Consider the following 21,823-nt stretch of genomic DNA (forward strand, 5'->3'; position numbering starts at 1 on the left):
GAAAAAGGAAGTAGTTGTTTTTAAACAAAAGGATATTTCGTAAAAAGATAAAATTAGTTTTCTCGAAAAAGAATTTTGTCAACTAAATGAGAAATCCGACTCTATATCTTGCGAAAATGCACAATTGAAATCAAGAGTGGAAGCTCTCGAAAAGGAGAATGATTTCTTGAAAAAGGAAAGAAATCCTTTTGAAGAGGAAAACGTTTCTCCGAAAAAGGAAAAAGATCTTTTTGAAAAAGAAAACTCCATTTTGAGAAAGGAAGTTTTGGAGATACACAAAAAATTCTCATCCGGTTCAAAAACTTTGCAACATATACTTTCTATACAAATTCCCTACTACAAAAAGTCGGGACTTGGTTTTCAAAAGGAAAGTGATGAGAAAAATTATTTTTCGACAGTAAAAGAAAGACTTAAGCAGCGACCTTCTAAACGCGCTTACGTGAGTCACTTTAGGAAACAATTTGTAAGATTTGAAGGACAACATCTCTCGGGATGTTCAAATTGTGGTGATCCGAAACATTTCAGGAGCTACTGCTCAAAGATCAATCGACCAACACGTAACATTCTTAGATACACTTATACGACTAACCTCAAAGGACCCAAACAAATTTGGGTACCAAAGAAAAAGTGAAAATCCTTGATCATTGTAGGTACCGAACAAAAGAAGAAACAAATGGTACCTTGATAGCGGTTGCTCTAGACATATGACTAGTGACTCATCCATGTTCATTGATTTTGAAAATCTTGATGGAGGAAATGTTTCCTTTGGAGGCAACAACAAAGGAACGATTATCGGCAAAGGAACCGTGAAGATTGGCAATCTACTCATCAAAGATGTTTCATTAGTCAAGGGTTTGAACTTCAATCTTATTAGTATTAGCCAACTATGCGATATTGGATACAAAGTTTCTTTTGCAGAAAATAAGTGCTCACGTAGAAGCCAAGACAACAAATCATCATTTATCGAACGAAGATATGGCAACATGTACCTTCCGGACACATCGTCTGAGAATTAAAAATGTCTTCTATCCGTCAAAGACAATCCGGAATTATGGCACAAGACACTAGGACACATAAGCTTCAAGCAAATCAACAAAATTTCCAAAAAGAAGCTTGTGAAGAGGACTTTCAAATGCCAGATTCGAAAAGACAAAACTTTGCGAAGCATGCACACTTGGAAAGCAAGTAAGAAATTCCTATAAATCCATAAATGAAGTCATCACTACCCATGCTCTGTAGCTGTTGCACATGGATATCTTCGGACCTACTCGTACATAGAGTATTAAAGATAAATGTGTATTCTTGGGATACTCTACAACAAGTAAAGCTTACCGAGTCTTCAACAAGAACTCTCAAACAGTCGAGGAATCAATGAACGTAAAATTTGAAGATGAGCGGACTACTCGGACGATAGATGATGAAGAAATAATAAGATTCGAGAATCAGAAATCATCATCCGAGAAGGAAAAACCATCATCTAAAGACGCAGAACCATATGAAACCTCTCGGAACATGGAGAATACTTCGCAAAGCACATCATCTGAAGATTCAAATGATGAAGATTTCACCGAGACCGAACGCGACAAATCAAATAAGAGTTGGAAATACAGATCCAGTCATCCCGCAAATCGGTCATTGGAAATATAGATGAAGGGGTCAGAACCAAATCCAAACTCAAGGATACGATAAATGTTTTTGCTCTAGTTTCTGAAATCGAACCCAAAAGAATCGAAAAAGCTCTTGAAGATGAAAGCTGGATCGAAGCTATGCAACAAGAGTTACAACAATTCAGACCGAATGAAATTTGGGAACTTGTACCCGAACCAAAGAATCATCATGTTATTAGAACCAAATGGGTCTTCCGGAATAAACTGGATGACAAAGGAAAAGTAATCAAGAACAAAGCAAGGCTCGTTGCAAAAGGCTACTCATAGGAAGAAGGGATTGATTACGTTGAAACCTATGCACCGGTAGCAAGACCGGAATCTATCGGATTGCTATTCACTTACGCTTGCCACCATAACTTCAAGTTGTACCAATTGGATGTTAAAAGCGCATTTCTCAATGGATATATCAAGAAGGAAGTTTATGTCAAACAACCTCCAGGTTTTGAAGATCCAAAAAACTCGGATTATGTGTACAAGTTGAAGAAAGCTCTCTACGAACTCAAGTAAGCACCCCGAGCATGGTATGAAAGGTTAAGTAATTTTCTTACTAAAAAAGGCTTCGGAAAAAGGTAAAGTTGATACAACTCTATTTATCATAAGGGAATGTAAAGACATTATGCTTATCTAAATATATGTTGATGATATTATATTTGGCTCGTCTAACCAACATCTTTGTAAGAACTTCTCTCGGACCATGCGGAATGAGTTCGAGATGAGCATGATGGGAGAACTCAAATTCTTCCTAGGACTACAAGTGAATCGGACTAATTAGGGCACATTCATACATCAAGAAAAATATTCCTTGGAACTAGTGAAGAAGTTTGGTCAAAATAACCGCAAGAAAACAAAATCGCCGATGTCTACCTCATCCAAATTGGATAAGGATGAACAAGGCAAATAGGTTGATTAGAATCTATACATGAGCATGATTGGTTCTTTGTTATACCTTATTGCTTCTCGACCCGATATTATATTCGGTATATGCATGTGTGTGAGATTTCAATCTGATCCTAAAGAATCTCATATGTCTGTTGTCAAAAGAATCATCAAGTACATAGGAACTAATCCAAACTTAGGATTATGTATCCCAAAACATCAGATCTTGTATTACATGGCTATTCGGATGCTGATCTTGCAAGTTGTAAGTTGGATAGAAAAAGTACCTTAGGCACATGTCAACTCTCGGGATCTATGCTGGTTTCTTGGTTCTCCAAGAAACAGAACACCGTAGTTCTATCAACTCGGCAGGCCGAGTATGTAGCACTAGGGAGCTGTTGCGCTCAAATCCTATGGATGAAGCAATAACTAAAGGACTTTGGTGTTGGAGCTCACAACGTGGAAATCAAATGTGACAACACAAGTGCTATCAACCTCACGAAAAATCTAATTCCGCACTCACGAGCTAAGCATATTGAAATCAAGCATCATTTTATTCGTGATCATGTGCATAACTGTAATGTTAACATTCAATTTGTTGATTCTAAACATCAATTAGCTGATATATTCACTAAGGCACTTGACAAAAATACATTTGAGTACATTAGACAAGAATTAGGTATTAACATGAATCCCATTTGAGCTGAGATCTAGCTAGGAGAAATTGCCTCATAACTTGAAAATAGCATCCGAAGACTTTCAGCGACTTCAGAGCTTGAAAGCATCACATGAAGGAACTCAAGGATCTCATAACTTAGAGGATCATCTCAAGACAACATCTTCGAAGTAGATACGACAAAAGATTTGATCGTTCGAAATCTTGGTACGTAAGTCATTTTTATTTTTGGTAACAAATAAGGTACGCATCAACGCAATCTTCTTAAATATTCGGCAAATATTATGTGATTGTGTTGATTGTCGTGATTGAATATCTAATTGTCTTGATTGAAATTAAATTGTTTGAGCTGAAATATTCTCAAAATATTTTCAAAAGAATTTCCTATTTTATCAAAATAAGAATCGCCTCCTACACCCTAAACCTTTTCTACTCGCTTACTCTCACAAATCGCACTCTCAATCTTACGAAATCCAAAAAACCCTAAATCTCCCAAAGCTCCACGATCAGAATCGCCCGACACTTCTCTTTCCTCATGGTGCCCAAGAATCCTTCGACACGTAAATCATCGGCTGCTAGCTCTCACCATTCTATTCGTCTAGGATCTAGAGGACAGAGAGCATCTAGCGACGCTCCAACCCATTACGACCTCTCCACCTTGCCAAGCAAAGCCGAAAAGTAAGCACATAAATTGATCGCTCACATGGTAGAGGTTTCGCCAACAAGAGTGATAGAGGAGAAACACAAGAAGATTCGGCAATGAATTTCTTCCACGGTAATCCGAACCCCCGAGGAAAACGCTAGTTTTCCTGTTAACAAATGGATAAAGCTAGCTAGGGGTCTATCAAATATCATTAAAGGGATGCGGAATGATGGTAGGTCCGAAAGTAACATTTTGGAATTTGTGAAAATGAATGGGTTCTTCAATGAGGAAGAGCTGTACAAATTTTCTAAGATGCTCACTCGTAAAGAAATAGGGCTAGCTACTAGGGTAGGAACCGAATTTCAGAAGAGTAGTCCCTTTGGAAAGGGAAAAGGAAAGGTTGGAAAACTTGTATAGATTGAGCGGGGAAGTGCTCAAAAGGAGGATGTAAAGGTGGAAGAAATTTTTGTAACTAAACATATGAGGGATGATGATGATGAACTAATTTATTCCTTTTTCAAGCATGTACCAATGAAGTTTTTGGCTGATGAAAAAGAGAGAGATAAGTCGTTCGGATCGAAAGAACATCAATAGTGCTATAAGGCACTACTTGCTAGAGGCATTATGCCTAACAGACCTATTGATTCAAACTTTTTTGAAATGAATGGTCCGTAGATCCTTTATCCCTCTCACCAACTTGCAGCTCCACAACTTCTGCTCCTTAACGACTTCAACCTATCTTGAATCGTTTGTCTATTTCTACTCGAACTTCACAATGATCGATAGAAATACAATTCGATTTTCCTACTGGGAGCAGAACATCATTCTAACTGCTAAAGACCTGGCGGACATTCTTTAGACTAAGGCATTCGGTTTCACCAAAATTCTTGTCTTAGATGAAGATATCTACAAGGAGCTGTTTGGCAACCCCGATCTCTCAAGAGCCAACAAACCACACGTTGAGCATCACCACTTCCCTACGAGGACCATCATACCGCATAAAGTAGTTATCAATTGCCTAAGGCCAAAGGGATCCTCAAAGACGGATGTCTCAAGGTATGAGGCAAAGCTTATCTAGGCCATTCTGAATGGAAAACCATTTTCTCTGCCTCACCTAATCTTTCCGCACATGAGGAGAGAAGTGAAGAAGAATAAGGGTCAACTGCCCTATGGATCTCTAATAAGTAGAATCTTTGAGTACCTGCGGATAGTGGTACCTCCGGAACTCAGATCCATAGAGCTTCATCGGGGAAGTGTGGGCGAGACAATACTCACAAAAATGGGTTACTGATTTGAAGATGGAAGCTGGAGGGATAGAAAGAAGAAGATGATCCCCATATATCTTCCTCAGAAGGAGATCGTTGTTGAAACTCCACAAAACAAATCTGCAGAAACATCCTCGGAATCCACTCGAAAGAGGAGGATCAAGATAATTGCTCACAAATCAACCAAACCTAGCATCAAAAGAAGAAAACTTGCTAATGTGTTGCTTGATAGAATTGAAAAGGAGCACATCTTGGACAACTCAGCAACAAATGACATAGAATTAGAAAAGCTTATCCAAACGATCGTCGGATCAACATATGAGGATGAGATTGCCATTCAACTGGAGCAATAGGAAAAAGAGAAAGAGGACCCGGAAGAAGGAAGAGATACAGCGAGAGAAGAAATGTCATCTGTCCCGGAACAAGGAATAGAGGCGAGGGGCCACTTCCACAAGAAGAAACGTCTGAGAGGGAGCAAACCGAAAGAGATACTAATGCTCTTGAAATAGCAAATCTCCTAGGCAAATCTGCCTCATCATCTGAGCACCATGCAAAGACTCAGGGGGAGTCAACAAATGTGGGCACTCGGACGGATGAAACAGACAGTGCTAATGACTCGGACCTTCTCAGGGAGATAGCACAGAGGTAACAAGAGATGGACCAAAAAGATAGCATAGAGGCAACAAGAGATGGACAAAAAATGGTTAGACCTTTGGACCTCTCTGCACTTAGAAGTTGAAAGCCTAAGTACAAAGGTAAATGCTGAGGTTACAACAATTCAGAAAACCGTCCATGATTATTCAGAATCTCAGCTGGGCTTCTTGGACAACGGGATCCTCACTCCGAACTAGGATATGGACCTTAAGCTAAATCAGCTATCCAAGTTTGTCCTAGTTCAACTACCTACGAACCAAGCCTCCACTTCAGATCAAGCTCCATCATCTTCTCATCCGGACCAAACACCAAAACCTTAAACTTTTTTTTTTACAACATTTCATGTTTGGATCTGTATTCTGAATCTCACTCTAAACACTGTCCTTTTCTCTTCCGATTCATTTGATTGAATGACTCATTATTCTCTGCAAAATTCCATATCCGAATGTTAGCTTGATTGATTTGAGTATACTGCATAGATGACCCGAATAGGCATCGAATTCAAGGGGAGCAATGTTTTATTTCTACAATTTATATATGACTATGCAGGTGACTCCTTTTTTTGATGACAAAAAGGGAGAGAATGATATATTATGAGATATGTGTGACATAATCATGTTGTGTTATAAGTGTTATAATTTGTGATGTATTGATGTGATATGTGCGATATATGACTCTCGTGATATGTGCGATAAATGACTCCGAAAAATATGTGAATGAATCATGTGAAATCAATATGTGATATGCGTACATACTATGGCAAGAATCCCTCAAATACAAGATCTCAAGTTAAGCATGATTTGTGGAAACATCATCCGAGAAGGAGTACTTTCTCCTAAGGTGAGCAGGTGAATAAGTTCCCTTCTCTCAAAATCACATTTTTTTTTCACTTGACAAGTTAAACTTGAAAGCATTTGCTAAACGGGACAAGCTCTGAGCATCTGCGTAACGTGATGCTCTGAGGAGTTATAACTTTCATACTCGCATCGTATATGAAACTATCACACATATCAATAAGTATATGCACTTAGAATACAAACTCATCAATTGAGATAACACAAGTTCCGAGACTACTCATCATCGCATACAAATGCATTTTTTTCAGAACTTATTCTTGCTAAAAATACAAGGAACGAACCGTTAAAATTATTCCTTAGCAAGATCCTCACTATAGTAAATTTGCTAAAGTTGCTCACCTTTTTAACTCAATTACTCGTTACCATTGTGGATCGTTTTGTCATCATAAAAAAGGGGGAGATTGTTGAGAAAAATCCCTAGGTGGTTTTGAAATTGACAAAACAATCCAAGTTCTCTTGTGTTTTGAGATAATGCCGTGATTTACTTGTTTTGCAAATTATCCTTTTTGGTGCGGGGATGCACGGGATTGAATCTGGCAAAAGGATTTGGCTTAGATGTTGTTTCTGAGAGTCTCGGATGCTTGTTCGAGCTCGGACGATGAGCGGGGATAGCTCAAACATTGGAATGATGCTCAAGCTCCGAGAGAAGTACTTCATAAGCACGAATCGGAACTTCAAGAGGAATACAAATTGAGCTTAATTGATGCACATCAATGGACGCCATCGAGCTGGATCATTCTTAAAGATTCTCGGTGATAGAGATCAATCAAGGATGCGGAACCAAGAAGACAAACAAAGACTTTCCAAATGGAAGAAACCATCTATGGAAACCCGGGATCATAATTGTATGGGGGATTTGATCCAAGTGGGGAAGACTTTCCTTTTAGCGATCCCCTAACGGTTAAGAGATCTTCTTTTGGTAATCATCTTATCCAAAAAGGGTAAATTTGGAGAGATCTCTTCTGGATACCTTGCAATGGCTAGATTGGAGGCAAAAGATTACAAAAGACATCTCGAAGACGAAGGGAGGAGAGATCGGCGTTAAGAGGGAAAAGTGTTCATAATTCCTAGATAAAGTGAACTCCATTTCAATACACTTCTTGATCCATCCATTATAATTGTGAGGAGGTGTACACATGAATGTTAAGCGCTAGGTGTGAGTCTTACATGTCAAGGAGATCACTAATCAGTAACCTCCGAGCAGCTTACTAGTGGAATCCAGTCGATTGGGTGTCAACCAAAGAAGTGAACGTAGGCTTAACAAAAGCCGAACCACTATAAATCATATGTGCAGTTTTCCTTATCTTTTACTTTGATCACTCTAGATATATTGTGATAGCTAAACCGCACACGAACAGTGCGCATTGATCACATTACATATTCCGCATCAATTGAATTACTTGCTCGTTGCGATACACTCTGTCTCCATCTTCGAGATCTCTGTTTTATGTTGTGTGATCTAAATTCCGCAATAAATTCTTAAAATCACACTCTATCACCTATTCACCCCCTCTAGGTGAAATCACTAGCCTTCAAAAGGGCTGGCCAACTATTATCACCGGTTCATCCATAACTACTCCGAGATTGCCATGCTACTTACGGAAATGTTGAAGAAGAACCGATCGTGGGAGTAGACGGACAAATACCAAGCGGCGTTTGATCGATTGAAGCGAGCTATGATCGAGGAACCTATGTTAGTGCTGCCCGACTACGCCAAGTCATATGAGGTAGAGGCTGATGTCTTTGATTTTGCTATTAGTGGTGTATTGATGCGGAATGCACATCCGGTAGCCTTCGTGTGACATTTCGAATTTCGACCCTTTTCGAGCTTATGAATGAATGAAACATCCGTCGATGAATTTCGGTTAAATCTCACTCAGACTTGATCACTCTTGGGATAACTAACCAAAGGGGAAAGGCTAACTATGAATTTAAGTACGTGGACTAATTAAACGTGATATTACTCACGAGTCGATATGTATAACTCCTAAAAGCCACCCGTTAGTTTGAGATACACCGAAAATTCAATTGAGGAGTTTTAACCATGAATTGGGTTCCAAAATCGGACGTCGGATATTCAAGAATTCTAACATTTAGACTTTGGACGTCGCTTCATTGGTGTTGATTAGAAAATGGGTGGGTTACGAAGAGTTGGAGAAAATTGGAAAGCGAGACTATAAAGGTAAAAATTACCTTTTGCTCCCGATATATGCTCATTCCTCTAGATTAAACTAAGGGTATTTTAGTCTTTGTATAGTCCCCTAGTTGGCCAAAAATAAGAGGGTGATTTGGTCCATAATGACTCTTGATGGACATGTGACAAAGTGATAGATCTTGTGGGGTCCATCTTGAAAACCCCATCAACCACCCATCAACTAGTCATTTCTAGTGTCATTCAACCCCAATCAATCCCATCACATCTTCTAAAACCCAAAAATCCCACTACCAACTATTCCTATTCATGTCATCTCCTAGTCATTTTTTGTCCCTTGTACATGCCAACCACTCCACCATCTCAAATTAAGCACATGCATTAAAATCTCAAGAAGACATTATCTTCCTCACTCTCTCATTTTGCAAGACAACTCCCCTCTCCCTTCTTCTTCTTCTTCTTCTCTCTCTCTCTCTCTCTCTCTCTCTCTCTCTCTCTCTCTCTCTCTCTCTCGGTTCCCTCCCTCTCTCACTAGAGAGCTCATCGGCGCCACCACCCGGTCCCGACGCCACCATGAGCTGCTGCCACCACCACTACACCCCACAACTGCTCCTCTTCCTTCCCCTTCGTGAGTCGTGAACCTCGGAACCACCGACGAGCCGAGGCACCCCGAACAGCAGCTAGAAAATGCCCCCGCAACACCGATTTTGTGGTCCGATTAGTGGACTTTAGGGGTTGATCTTTGTCCATCCTTGAGGTATGTGATCCTTTAAGCTTGGTTTAGGTCTTGTGAGGTCTTGGTTTAGTGTTTAAGTAAGGTTTAAGGGTGGATTAGCGGCTGAACTTGTGATATTTTGTTGAAACTAAAACAGCCATCTTAAACTCCAATTCTAGTCGTTGGTGCTAGTTCTTGCTTCAAGGGCTTGGAAAGCTTGTTTTAAGTGGTAAGTTGGCTCTAAACTCATATTAGGACTTGAGGTTACTAATAGACCATGTATATGTGAGTTTCGACATGATTAGTGGGCTATTTTGGACGGATTTATGCTAAATCCGAGATTGGATATTTGGGGTGACTTGTGCTTAACTTGTTAGGGCTCGTTGTGGTTGAACCGTGGCTGTGGTGAAGTGTATAGGTTCGGTTGGGTAGAGGCCGTGAGGGTATCCTAAGTAAACTAGCTCGAATCGACATTGGAAGGGTTGTTTGATATTTGTTGTCTTGAAACTTGAAATGCGGGCCTCATGGCTATTCTAGGAAGGATAGGCTCGATTATGGATTATACATGAAGTGCCGTGTATGTGTGGTATGAATTTGGGCATGAATGGGTCACTTATGCCCTTAAACGCTTGAAATGACTTTGATTTCATTATGGAGCCTACTTGGGCTAATTGGATGCCGAAAAGCATATGTGGACCAAACGCATGATTTAACCTTGAAACTTATATGGTTCGGTCTTAAATGACCTTTGTTAGCTTGATGTGGCTAGTTGAGTTGGTTGCTTGATGTGTTCGGTCCCGATTGATCTTATAAGTCCAAATTGGCCATATTAGAATTTGCTTCATCTTGCATTCGGTCTTGAGTAAAGAAATGTGGATTAGTGTCCAACTTGAGAAATTGATATCAAAGTATGCCGAATTGAAGTGTTATATGCTTGTCTGGCCATTTGAATGAATTATGTAGATGTACATGTGAACACCCCGAGGCGTGTTAACGCGGGGCCTATGGTCGATTGAATCTTATGATATGAATATTTATGCATATTATACCATGATGCGATAATCACGGGGTTTATGATATCCCGATGTATACTAACGCGAGATGTAACACGATGCGTACTAACGCGGGTCCGAGAATGACAATTGTAACCTGATGCGTACTAATGCGGGTGCAATGTAATTTTATTACCCTAATGTGTATTAACGAGGGCTAGCCATTGGAAGTGAGAATTACAACGATTTGAGTACCACCATATATTTATAGGCTTATGAGGATAAAAGTACACTGCAGTGCCATAATTTTCAAAACGTTCACTTAAGTGTCATAAATTTTAAAAATCGTTCACTTGAGTGCTTGTTCGGAGGCCGGTATTGTAAACACCGAAGTTCCGTAGCCGCCGGAAAGATGACGGGCACGCCAAAAGTACACTCATGACGATTTGACTCAGTGAATGATTTTGAAAGTTATGGTACTTGTGAACGTTTGTTATGCCTTACATTATCTTTTTCTTTTATGAGCCATTATTACTCTAAGTACGAAGTTTAGCTTGATTGTACTATTTAAACCCTAATTATGAACTTGATTGTGATGTTTAAGTGTCGGTATGTCGTGATCTCATTTTGGTGTATCGATTGACATGTGTTCAATACGATTAGATTTGCATGTTGTTCATGTCTAAAGGTACTCATGGCCTAACATAGGTTTAGAGCTAGCTTACTGAGATGTAATCTCACCCCGTTGTAGGACACCCTTTTCGGACCCCAAGCCTTGACCCGATCGTGATGCCGATGTTTTTTGGACTTCCAAAGGATTTTGAACCCCATAATTACCACGTATCCAGGTAGGACCTGACCAAGTATACTATAAGAGGGTTTGCACCTTATGGGTAGACGATGGGGGTGATAACTGGACACCGCATACCTTTTCGTCTTGGACTTACAAGGATGGAGATACTATTTTTGGACCACCGAGGGACTACGTCATACCCGATGAGGTACCGAGAGCTGTGGGACATGTTGAAGATGCCGCCCACGACGACGAACCCGCAGAGCCGGAAGCCCATCGCCAAACCTATACCCGAGTCGGAACTTCCCGAACCCGAGGGCCCTAGCGAAGACGGAGAGATTGTAGAGCCAAGGGATGCCAAGGACGACCCTATGGATACTTCCAAGTCGGAGTCGGAGTCGGAGCTGGGAGACGAGGTCACATGCCCTTAGAGTTCGAGTCGGAGGTAGAGCCCGAGGAGTCCGAGCCCGAGATGGGGTCGGTGTACGAAATGAGTGTTTCTATTGAGTATGCCCTTCAAGTAGACGAGTCCACCGATGGAGAGACCAATCCTTAGGTGTAGGTATAGTGCCAAACCTTTGATGTTCTTTGGGTTTAGGTTGCGGTTACCCCTTTGGCTTGTATCGCCTCCGTCGACTTTTATGGTCTACCATTTTATATCTTGTGTTGTAAAATACTAACTATTATATTATGGTGGTTTTTCTTAAGTCATCTTGTTTTAATTTGTTCGGAGCTTTTGTTTGTGCTTCCCTTTGTACATATCATATCGCGTTAAGATGTACGTTGTTGGATCTTGAGAATAATCGAAGGAGAACGACCGCGGTGGGATGTTGGCAAGCCTGAAGGGTTGGGGCGTGATACTTCGAGTTTTGAAAGTTGGACGACATCGAGCGACGGTACATGGTCCAAGAGAAGGAGATGATGGTCGTAGTGCATTGCTTGGGCACCTAGCGTCATTACCTCTTGGGATCACGGTTCGTTAGTGAGGACGAACAACGTAGCTACGAGCTATTTCCAAACTCAAAAGAAGTTGAGTCCGAAACAAGCACGGTGGCAAGACTTCCTGGCGGAGTTTGATTATGTGCTTGAGTACAAACCGGGGAAGGCCAACTCCGTGGCGGATGCTCTCAATAGGAGGGTTGAGTTGGCGGTGATGAGCCGGTCGGAGTGCCCGTGGACCAAGCGAATCAAGGAGGGCCTACAACATGATCCAACGGGTTAGGACCCTCCTTGGATACGCTCGGGGAGGGTAGGATCTGAAGATTTTGGTGTGAGGATGATCTACTCCACACCAAAGGACAACGGTTATATGTGCCACTCCCTGAACCGAGACGGGAAGTGCTGTGGGAGTGCAATGATACCCCATAGGTGGGACATTCGGGAATCCACCCCACCATTGCATACGTGGATGATCGGTATTTCTAGCCACAATTGAGGAATGACGTTAAGGCTTATGTTTGGACTTGATTAGTGTGCCAACAAGATAAGCTTGAGCAACATCGTCGGCTAGGTTGCTAGAGCCTCTTCCTATTCCGAAATGTCCGTGAGAAAGCATTTCCATGGATTTTATAATGGGACTACCCAAAGCCGAAGGGTGCCAAACGATCATGGTGGTGGTTGATCGAATCTCCTAATATACGACGTTTGTTCCGGTCACGAAGGATTGTTCTAGTTGGGGAGGCGGCTAAAGCACATCATCAAATATTGGGGCATACCTCGATCGATCGTGAGCGATCGAGATCCCCGATTCCATTCGTGGAGGATCGGTATTTCCGGCCATAATTGAGGGATGACGTTAAGGCTTATGTTCGGACTTGCTTGGTGTGCCAACAAGATAAGCTTGAGCAACGATCGCCGGTTGGGTTTCTAGAGCTTCTTCCTATTCTGGAACGTCCGTGGGAAAGCATTTCCATGGACTTTATAGTGGGACTACCCAAAGCCGAAGGGTGCCAAACGATCATGGGGGTGGTTGATCGATTCTCCTAAGTGTGCGACGTTTGTGCCGGTCACGAAGGATTGCCTAGCCGGGGAGGCGGCTAAGCTATTTCTGAAGCACATCATCAAGTATTGGGGCATATCATGATCGATCATGAGTGATCGAGATCCTCGGTTCATGGGGAAGTTTTGGATCGAGTTGTTCAAGTTGCTTGGCATGGACCTCAACTTTTCCATGAGTTTGCACCCCCAAGCCGACGGCCAAACGGAGCGGGTTAATGCAATCTTGGAGGTATCCTTGAGACATTATGTGAACACGACCCAAAGCAATTGGACCAAGTTGATGGACGTGGCCCGGTTTTCCTATAACTTGCAGCGCAACGAGTCCACCAACAAGAGCCCCTTTAAGATCGTGATGGGGCAACAACCGCTCACTCCAAGCACGGTTGCAACGGATTCTCGGGGGGGTAGCCCGACGGCGTACAAGAGTGCGCAAGAATGGCAGGAGCGTGTAGATTTGACACGAGTTTGTTTGCATAGAGCGGCCGAGCGGATGAAGAAATGGGCAAACAAGAAACGTCGGCATATCGAGTACCAGGTTAGTGATCGTGTGCTAGTAAAAATGCATCAAGTCCTACGGTATAGGGATGTGCACAAGGCCTTGGTTCGTCGGTATGAGGAATCGTTCTTAGTGATTGAGCGGATCGAACTAGTGGCGTATAAGCTAGAACTACTAGTTAAATTGAAGGCACACCTCGTGTTCCATGTGAGCATGTTGAAACCATTCCATGAGGACGAGTATGATCCTAATCGAGAAGATTCCCAACGAGCACCTCTTGGGGCGAAAACCTCCTATGATCGAGAAATTGAGAAAATCTTAGCTGAAATGGGTGATATGGAAAAGATATCGCGCGCCAAGGAAGGAATACCTCATTCATTGGCGAGGTCTTTTGGAGGACGGGGAGAGCTGGGAACCGGAGGAAGCCCTTTGGCAATTCCAAGGGGAGATCAAGGCATTCCATGAAGGGCAAGTGGGAGAGTATCACGGCCCGTTGAATTTTGATCCAAAATCGACCGTGATACATTCACCGGACCAACCAACAAATCGGTTCGTGAGTCAACCGAAATTAGAGCCTTAAGAGTAACCAAGCGGACGGAAGATCAACCTGTGGATCGATTCGAGGATGATCTAGGACAGCTAGAGGATCAATGCACGAACGACCCTACACGGTCGGGTGATCGACCTAGGGATTGAGCAGAGCGGTTGGGTGATCGACCTAGGGATCGAGCGGAACAGCCGGGTGATCGACTCGGGGATTGAGCGGGGACAGCCGGGTGATTGATCCGCGGATCGTGCCGGGTGACCAGACGAGTGACCGAGGGATCAATCCATGGAACGATCCGGTGATGACGCCGCACGACCGGGGGATCAACCCATTGATCGTGGTGGATGAGCGACGGATCAATCCAAGGATCGATCCATGATCGGTCTCGCACGATCGGGGGATCGCCCCGCGGACCGTGTAGAGCGACCAAGTGGACGACCCTTGGACCAACGGCTAACCAACGACCAACCGGCGATCGGCCGGGCGGCCTTGCGAGATTAGCGAGCGGGGCTGACGTGGACTTTCTAGGCCCCACAGACCCACGTGACTTCCAACTGTCACCCGAGTGGTTGAAGCTCGCCCCAAAAGTCTTCTAAGTTGGTAAAGTTGGTAGAGGTGACTGCCGACTTGGATGGTGACTTGGATGGACTACTAATGTGAATAGTGATTGGGCGACATGAACAGTGAAACAATGGTTGGTTGTTGAGGGGTTTTGTGATTGATCGATTGACTCGAGGAGACTTGTTGTCTCTCTCTCTCTTGTATATATATTGGGGTCGAACCTCTTGTAAAGGATACTCTAAAAATTTGTAATACAAAGAGCTTTCCTTGCATTCCCTCTCTGCTTGGAGCGAGCTGTGAGTGCGTGTGTGAGTTGAATCATGAAAAAGGCTAACTCGAGATTAGATCTTGAGTGCCGCACGGTATTGGGGAATGCTAGATAAACCGACCCGTGACACTCGGCTAATTGTTTGGCCCCATGATGGTTTTCGTGTAATTTGCACTCCATTTATTTTGCGGTTTTAATCGACAACACGAGTCAACAATCTGGATAACTCGTATATGGTTTGTCAACATAAGAAAATGTGGGGACTTTAACACCTAACATCAAAAACCGAAAAACATTTTAAACTATTGAAGATTGGCATATAATTTTTTTTTATAATCTTTCAAAACATAAACTATTTCTCTTCATTTTCAAATTGTTGGAAGAAAACAAAACACAAGAAAAACACACTTTTTTTTAAGCGTAGACCAAATAGACTAGTTTTTCGGTCGAAAGTACAAATGTGCTATCTGTTCAATTTATTTTAGAGAAAATGAATGATTTGAAAAATATTTCCTGAGAATAATCGTTTACATCGCTTGAAATAATTAGTCAATAAAAAACTTAATTATTAATAACTATTTATGTCTAATTATTTTCGTGGATAAAGAAATTATTTTTTGTTAATTCATTTTTGTATGCGACATAAATAATCATTTTTGGGATATTATTTTCTTATTTTTCATAAGACAAACATTTCATTGTTGAAAACAATTTGCAAAATGAAAGGCTTGATTTCTTTAAGATGATTTGAAATATATATTTTAAAAATCACTTGAAATAATTAGCCAATAAAAATGATTTTATTATTGATAAAGTTTTTATCTTTATATTTTCGAGGAAAAATTTCAAATAAGGGCATGAAATACCACTATTTTATCAAATAAGAGATTGAGGTGGACTTTGTTTCTAAAAAGGATTTGGAGTACCCCCTTTGTTTCAAAGAAGGGGTCAAGGTTTTTTTTTTTTTTTTTTTTTTTTTTTTTTTTCTTTCTTTTTTTTTTTTTTTGTTTTCCCCTCCCCCCTCCCCTCCCTTGGTGGTCCTCGCTCCATAAAGACCCTACTTTGAAAACCTAACCAAGCAAAATCTCAATGGAAGAGGCGATTTATAAACCGATGGACCCAAGAATTGGAGAAACGAGAATACGAAAGAGAGGAGAGAGATAGATCCAAGAAACAATTCCGGGATGGAGGAAACACGGCCAAGAAAATCTGACGCAAAGGGAAGCGAGAGATGGGTGATGCGTGTGTGGGTGAGAGAAGAGAGATGGAATTGGTGGAAGCGAAAAGAACGATGGGAGGCACAAATTGCCCATTCGGCGGGGCGATTGTCACCCGAGTTCGGTGACTTTTCGCGATGGTGGCGATGATCCCGGAAGGGAAGAGGGAGGAAATAAAAAGAAATAGAAAAAGAAAAAAAATACAGAAAAAGAAAAAGAAGGAAAAAATCAAAAAAATAAATGGCGGTAATGTTCTACGGTCAGGTCTTTATTTAAAACAAAGAGGACACTTAATACACTTATTTGAAATAAGGTTTACTTTATATCTCTTATTTAAAAAAATAATGGCATTTTATGCTTTTATTTTGAAATGTTCCCTATTTTCGTTGAGGGGCAAAAGCAATTTTATCATTTAACTTTATAAACGATTTAAACAATTAGTTAAAAAAATATAATCAATCATTTTTCAAGAAATAAACCACATCAGAAACATCAAGATCACAAGAGAAGCTTTAAATAGCCGAAGAGGGATCGGTAGGGTTTTTGGAAGGCGCAATAGGCTTAAACCCTGGAGACGCTTTGACAGCTGAACCAATTTCACTCGAGAATCAATGGGTTTCTGGGGTAAGCATCTCTGTCTTCTTTCATCTATGATGCTGTTTCGATACTAACCCAGAAGGTGTTCTTGGGTTCCTTTTTGTTCTTCTCAAAGTTAGCTTCTTTGTTCGAAACTTTCGCGATTCTCACTTGCTGGTTTTGCGTTTGAGAGCGGGAGTTCTATGGATTAGAGATTGGAATTCTTGAATTAAGACTTGAAACGTCCCGCTTGGGCTTGAATCATGAACAAGACTGATTACTTTTTTGGGTCACTAATGATTTCTCTCGTGCATTTCATTCAAGGTGGAGAAAGCTCAGTAGGATTTTGCACGTTTTGGCCCCTACTTCCTTTTTTTTTTTTTTGGGGGTCACTAATGATTACTTTCATGCCGCTATGTTGCACTTTTCTTACATCGGCGTGACATTTCTCTGCAGGGATTGAAATAAAACCAGGAAAAAAAGTGAACCCTTTTCACGAGGATAATCTACAGGGAAGGCTTCACGTAACCCAGGTCATTCTTCTTCTTGTCATTGCTCTTTCTCTTGCTTATTCAAGCATTGTGAGTTTTAATTGAAGGGAAACAAGAGGCTTTGCTTCTTGAAATGAAACGGAAACTATAGTATAATGTGCCTTCTAGACCCATACGGATTTCTGTCGACGAATTCAGGTAGCATTGGATATTGCAGTGCATAACCTTCGTTTTTTTTTTTTTTTAAAGATGTTTGATCATTGTTCTCAATGGATGTGTACTTCTTGTGTGAATTATAGGCAACATTGGGACTTGGCTCATCTTCTGAGAAGAGCATATTGCAATGTTTCAGGGAAGATAAGCCTCCTATTTTTTTATGTACCCTGCTGCCTAATAAGATCGAGTCATGTTCCTTGGATCTTGAATTCGACGATGAAGATTCAGTGTCCTTCTCCGTGACTGGCCCAAAAAGCATCCATCTCTGTGGTTACCTGCTGGTGGATGATGAGGATGTTGGAGATGAATGTGGACTGTATCCTTCCGAGTGCCTCATGAACTCGTGAACTTATAATTTTGTAAATGATGATGTAACTCTGTTTGAGTTCTTCTTAACTAAAATTTGAAGTGATTCTTTCGGAGAGGATGGTCTGGACACAAGGTCCGAGGAATCATCTGAGGAGTTTAATAGTGAGGATGAATATGAGGATGACTACACTGATACCAGTGACGATGAGCTGTTTGCACCCTCTTCTCCTCGGATCCGCAACAGTGGAGGTGACTTTCTGGAATTGGTTTTTACCCCTACCTAGGCATTTTTATTCCTCTCTTTTTCTTTTGCATGTTTCTGGTAAACCTGAAGGAAGTTAATCGGCATTGGCATGTGCTTGTTAGCTGAGTTATTTCTATATTCAGAAACTCGATATGTGTGCATGAATGTTCTAGTTTATATTCGTGTCTTGCTCCGTATATAATGGCTATAGATGTTCATCAAGTGTTATATTGGTTTTCTTCTATCAGTTGATGGAGAAGGCCTTTCTTATGCCCTTAAAAACATTTTGTTGTCTTGTGAAGTAAGGGAATTTTCTCTTTGTTGATTCTTCCTGTCACATACGTGTCCATGTTTTATAATTTCATCGGAGTGTGTATCTCTGCCATTAACTCTGGTTATGAGAGTTGTGATGCTTTGAAATTATTTACTCTTATAACATAATTTTTGAAGATAATATTCCTGCAGTTGTAATTGAGGAGATAACAGAAGATGATAAACCTGCCAATGGGAATCCTTTGTCCAAGAAACAAAAGAAGAATAGACGAAGTGATTTGGAAGATAATTCTCAGACTCAACATCAAATTGTTGTTAGGAATACCAGCAATATCGCGCCTGTGGAAAGTGAGGATGAAGATGGCTTTCCGTTATCTCTTTCACATGGAGGCAATGCTGCTAGCTTGAAGCCTGAAGCAGTTTCAAAACACAAAAAGGAGAAAATTGGGGAATCAAAAAATAACGTCGATGAGTTTCAGGCTAACAACCAAAAGAGAGAGGTAGAAAGTGTCGAGCAAGATAGTCTACCAGATAGGTAAAGTATTTGGTCATCTTTGTTTTTTACTGGAAACAATGGTGCTAACCCAATTCTTGTTAGTGGAATATGCTGACTTTACCTTTCTTAAGTTCATTATCAGTCATTAGTTTAACAAATGTTCATCTTGCTGCATCAATTCTTCAGGCTACTGCAATTACTCATAAGCTGGGGTGACTGGACTAGATGGGACTTGTACTAACATACTTCTTATCATTCTTTCAAATTATTTGAGTTTTTATACTTAATTGGCAGAAAAAGGAAGAGAAAGAAACAGAAAAAACTGAAAGAAATGGATGAAGAAGGTAAAGTTGATACTGATGTTGATGACAGCAACATTGCTCCATTGACGGATAACAGAAGCAAATCTCATGAGGTGAAGAACAGGGATATGGATCAGGTTACGCCTGAGGAAAACCAGCACGATGATGAACCTTTACGTAGTCAGTAGGTTATCTTGACTCAACCTTCTTCTTTTAAATTGTCTGTTAGTTCCTTTTTGTTCAGCGTATTGGTCCAAGTTCGATGACCAATGGTGAATATATGTAGGTTTAATAGATTGAGTCATTATTAGGAAAGGAAAAAAATTGTCATGAGATCAATTTTTTCGATTGATTAAAAAAGATAGTCATTACAGCATCTGGCAGTTTGATTCCAAATGCAATCTGCCAAGGTTTAAGCTTTTCTATAATTATGAGAACAGGGATATAGTGCCTGAAAGGTGGATTGTTTTGATTGACATAATAGTGGTAATTTGGTGTTTTGTTTTGTGAGGGAACCTCGTGAAACCTGATATCGTTATCTCGACTGCAAAAAAGAATAGAAAAGGCCCTTATCTCTCACATTGGGTTGCCCATCTAATGAATGAGGATTTTACTAACCCAAGTATATTTAAGAATTCCATTGTCTTATATCTTGAAAAGAAGAATTAAACAGAAAATATTATTTAGTCTATTTGTTTAATCTTGGTCTAAAATGTACATTATCGCCAGTGAAAATCAACCGGAGAAGAAAAAGAAGAAAAAGAAAAAGAAGTCCCAGGAGCCTGCAGCAGCAGCAAATGGGGATCAACCTATGACAGATGTGAAAGACAGGAGCGCAACCAAGGTTGAGCCAAAAGAGCAACAAGGCGACGGCAAGCCCTCGCAAGTCAGGACTTTTCCGAATGGCTTAGTTATTGAGGAGCTAGCAATGGGCAAACCAGATGGCAGAAAAGCTGCTCCTGGAAAACAGGTTTCTCCTTGCTTCTACACAGGAACTTTCTTGGAACAGTTTAAGATGCCAGCTATTTCCATCCTTTCAATCCATTTCTCCTGGTTTTGATTCCATGGTAAAAGCAATAGAATTGGCCGAAATCTTTGGAAGTCCTTTTTTAGTAGTTTCGGTTATTTTTTTGATTTTTTCTTCCAGGTGTTTTTAACACATTAAGCATATTTCCCAAAAAAGAAAACGTAAAATGAGGAGCAATGTTTCATAAATGGACTTCCCGTTATTGTTAACAGAAAGGAGTAATTAACACTGAGGTTCTTTTCATTAAATGGACCCTGAATGCTGCAAGTTATGTTGATTCACCTAATTAAGCCTTCTTATTAAGGGTTCAAATTAACCTTGACTTGCTTTTAATCTTGATCTGGTGGAGATTTTAATTTTGCCTCAGTAACAAGAACATAATGCTCTGCTGCCGTGTCGATTCACCTGTTTTATCCTCATGAATTTCAATTCGAACCTAAACATTCATTTGGACTTGCTTTTTTCTCTTGATATTGTGGAAAGTCTAGTCTTGTTTCAGTAATGAGTATGTGTTGTTGATTTCAGGTTAGTGTGCACTACGTTGGCAAACTGAAAAAGAATGGCAAGATATTTGATTCCAATGTAGGAAGAGCACCATTTAAATTCCGATTGGGTAAAAATTGCTGTACATAAACTGTTAATTACTGGAACTTAATCTTTGCCAATCATTTGTTTTAATTTCATTCTGTCGACTGTGCAGGTATTGGACAAGTGATAAAGGGATGGGATGTGGGTGTCAATGGTGAGTGAGAGACTAGCATTTTCAAAGTAATTTAAGCATAAAACTTTATTTGTGTCCTCTTGTTTTTGTAATTTTTTTTCCTTGTGCAACTCTTAGGAATGCGCATTGGAGATAAAAGAAGGCTCACTATTCCACCTGCAATGGGGTATGCAATTTTTCATTTTTACTTCTGTTTACTTGATATGTTTTCTATGATTGATATGTTGCATTTTTTTCCTTTTTTATTTCCTTTTCTTCCTTCTGGTCTTGATGTATTGCATTTCCTTGGCCTAGCTTGTGGTGAATACTGGCCATTCTAGAATGGATGCTAAGCATATACTAGTATTAATCAGACTTTAAATGCTTAATGTGTCAAATAACTTTTCTATATCATGTAAAGTTATAGACTGCTACACATTCTTCACCTCCTCTTAAAAATCATCTTGTTGATGCTCTATGTCCAACTCTGTAATGCAGTTATGGTGCTCAAGGCGCTGGTGGGAAGATACCGCCAAACTCATGGCTTGTGTTTGATGTTGAGTTGGTCAATGTTCACTGATTACAATCAATGTCGGTGTGCCTTGTGGAATCGCGTTTAGCTGCTTATGCAGCACCAAAGTTTTGTTGTGCTTTTACCTGTGAAAAGACAAGCTTGCTTTGTTTCTATAGATGCTGAATTGAACAGAATCAATGCAAATGTTAATTTCTTGGAATTATTTTAATCTGATTTTCCTAGTCTTACCGGTGACATGTTGATTTACTTCCTTGGGGCGAATCTATCATTGTCTTTT

The 21,823-nt window shown here is 40.6% G+C and overlaps 1 protein-coding gene across 2 annotated transcripts; it reads left to right on the forward strand.

The window, feature by feature from the left end:
• Positions 1–16,861: 16,861 nt before the first annotated feature.
• On the forward strand, positions 16,862–21,765 carry LOC115729486 (peptidyl-prolyl cis-trans isomerase FKBP53). Of its 2 annotated transcripts, XM_048281175.1 has the most exons (11): positions 16,862–17,001; positions 17,410–17,486; positions 17,744–17,976; positions 18,070–18,218; positions 18,679–19,021; positions 19,277–19,468; positions 20,014–20,254; positions 20,837–20,924; positions 21,012–21,053; positions 21,150–21,198; positions 21,510–21,765. In XM_048281175.1, the coding sequence occupies exons 1-11, from the start codon at positions 16,989–16,991 to the stop codon at positions 21,589–21,591; spliced, it is 1,509 nt and encodes a 502-aa protein (XP_048137132.1). In that variant the 5' UTR covers positions 16,862–16,988; the 3' UTR covers positions 21,592–21,765. The 2 variants fall into 2 exon arrangements, with proteins under 2 accessions (XP_048137132.1, XP_048137133.1); XM_048281176.1 differs by lacking the exon at positions 19,277–19,468.
• Positions 21,766–21,823: the final 58 nt, after the last annotated feature.

Source organism: Rhodamnia argentea, chromosome 6, assembly GCF_020921035.1.
Source record: "Rhodamnia argentea isolate NSW1041297 chromosome 6, ASM2092103v1, whole genome shotgun sequence".
Lineage (NCBI taxonomy): Eukaryota > Viridiplantae > Streptophyta > Magnoliopsida > Myrtales > Myrtaceae > Rhodamnia > Rhodamnia argentea.

Bases quoted from the DNA above. Each gene is read 5' to 3' on its own strand.
- LOC115729486 (XM_048281175.1), top strand. The intron at 17,977-18,069 runs GTATCCTTCCGA...TAAAATTTGAAG, and splicing joins GTTGGAGATGAATGTGGACT to TGATTCTTTCGGAGAGGATG. The intron at 19,469-20,013 runs GTAGGTTATCTT...CATTATCGCCAG, and splicing joins GATGAACCTTTACGTAGTCA to TGAAAATCAACCGGAGAAGA.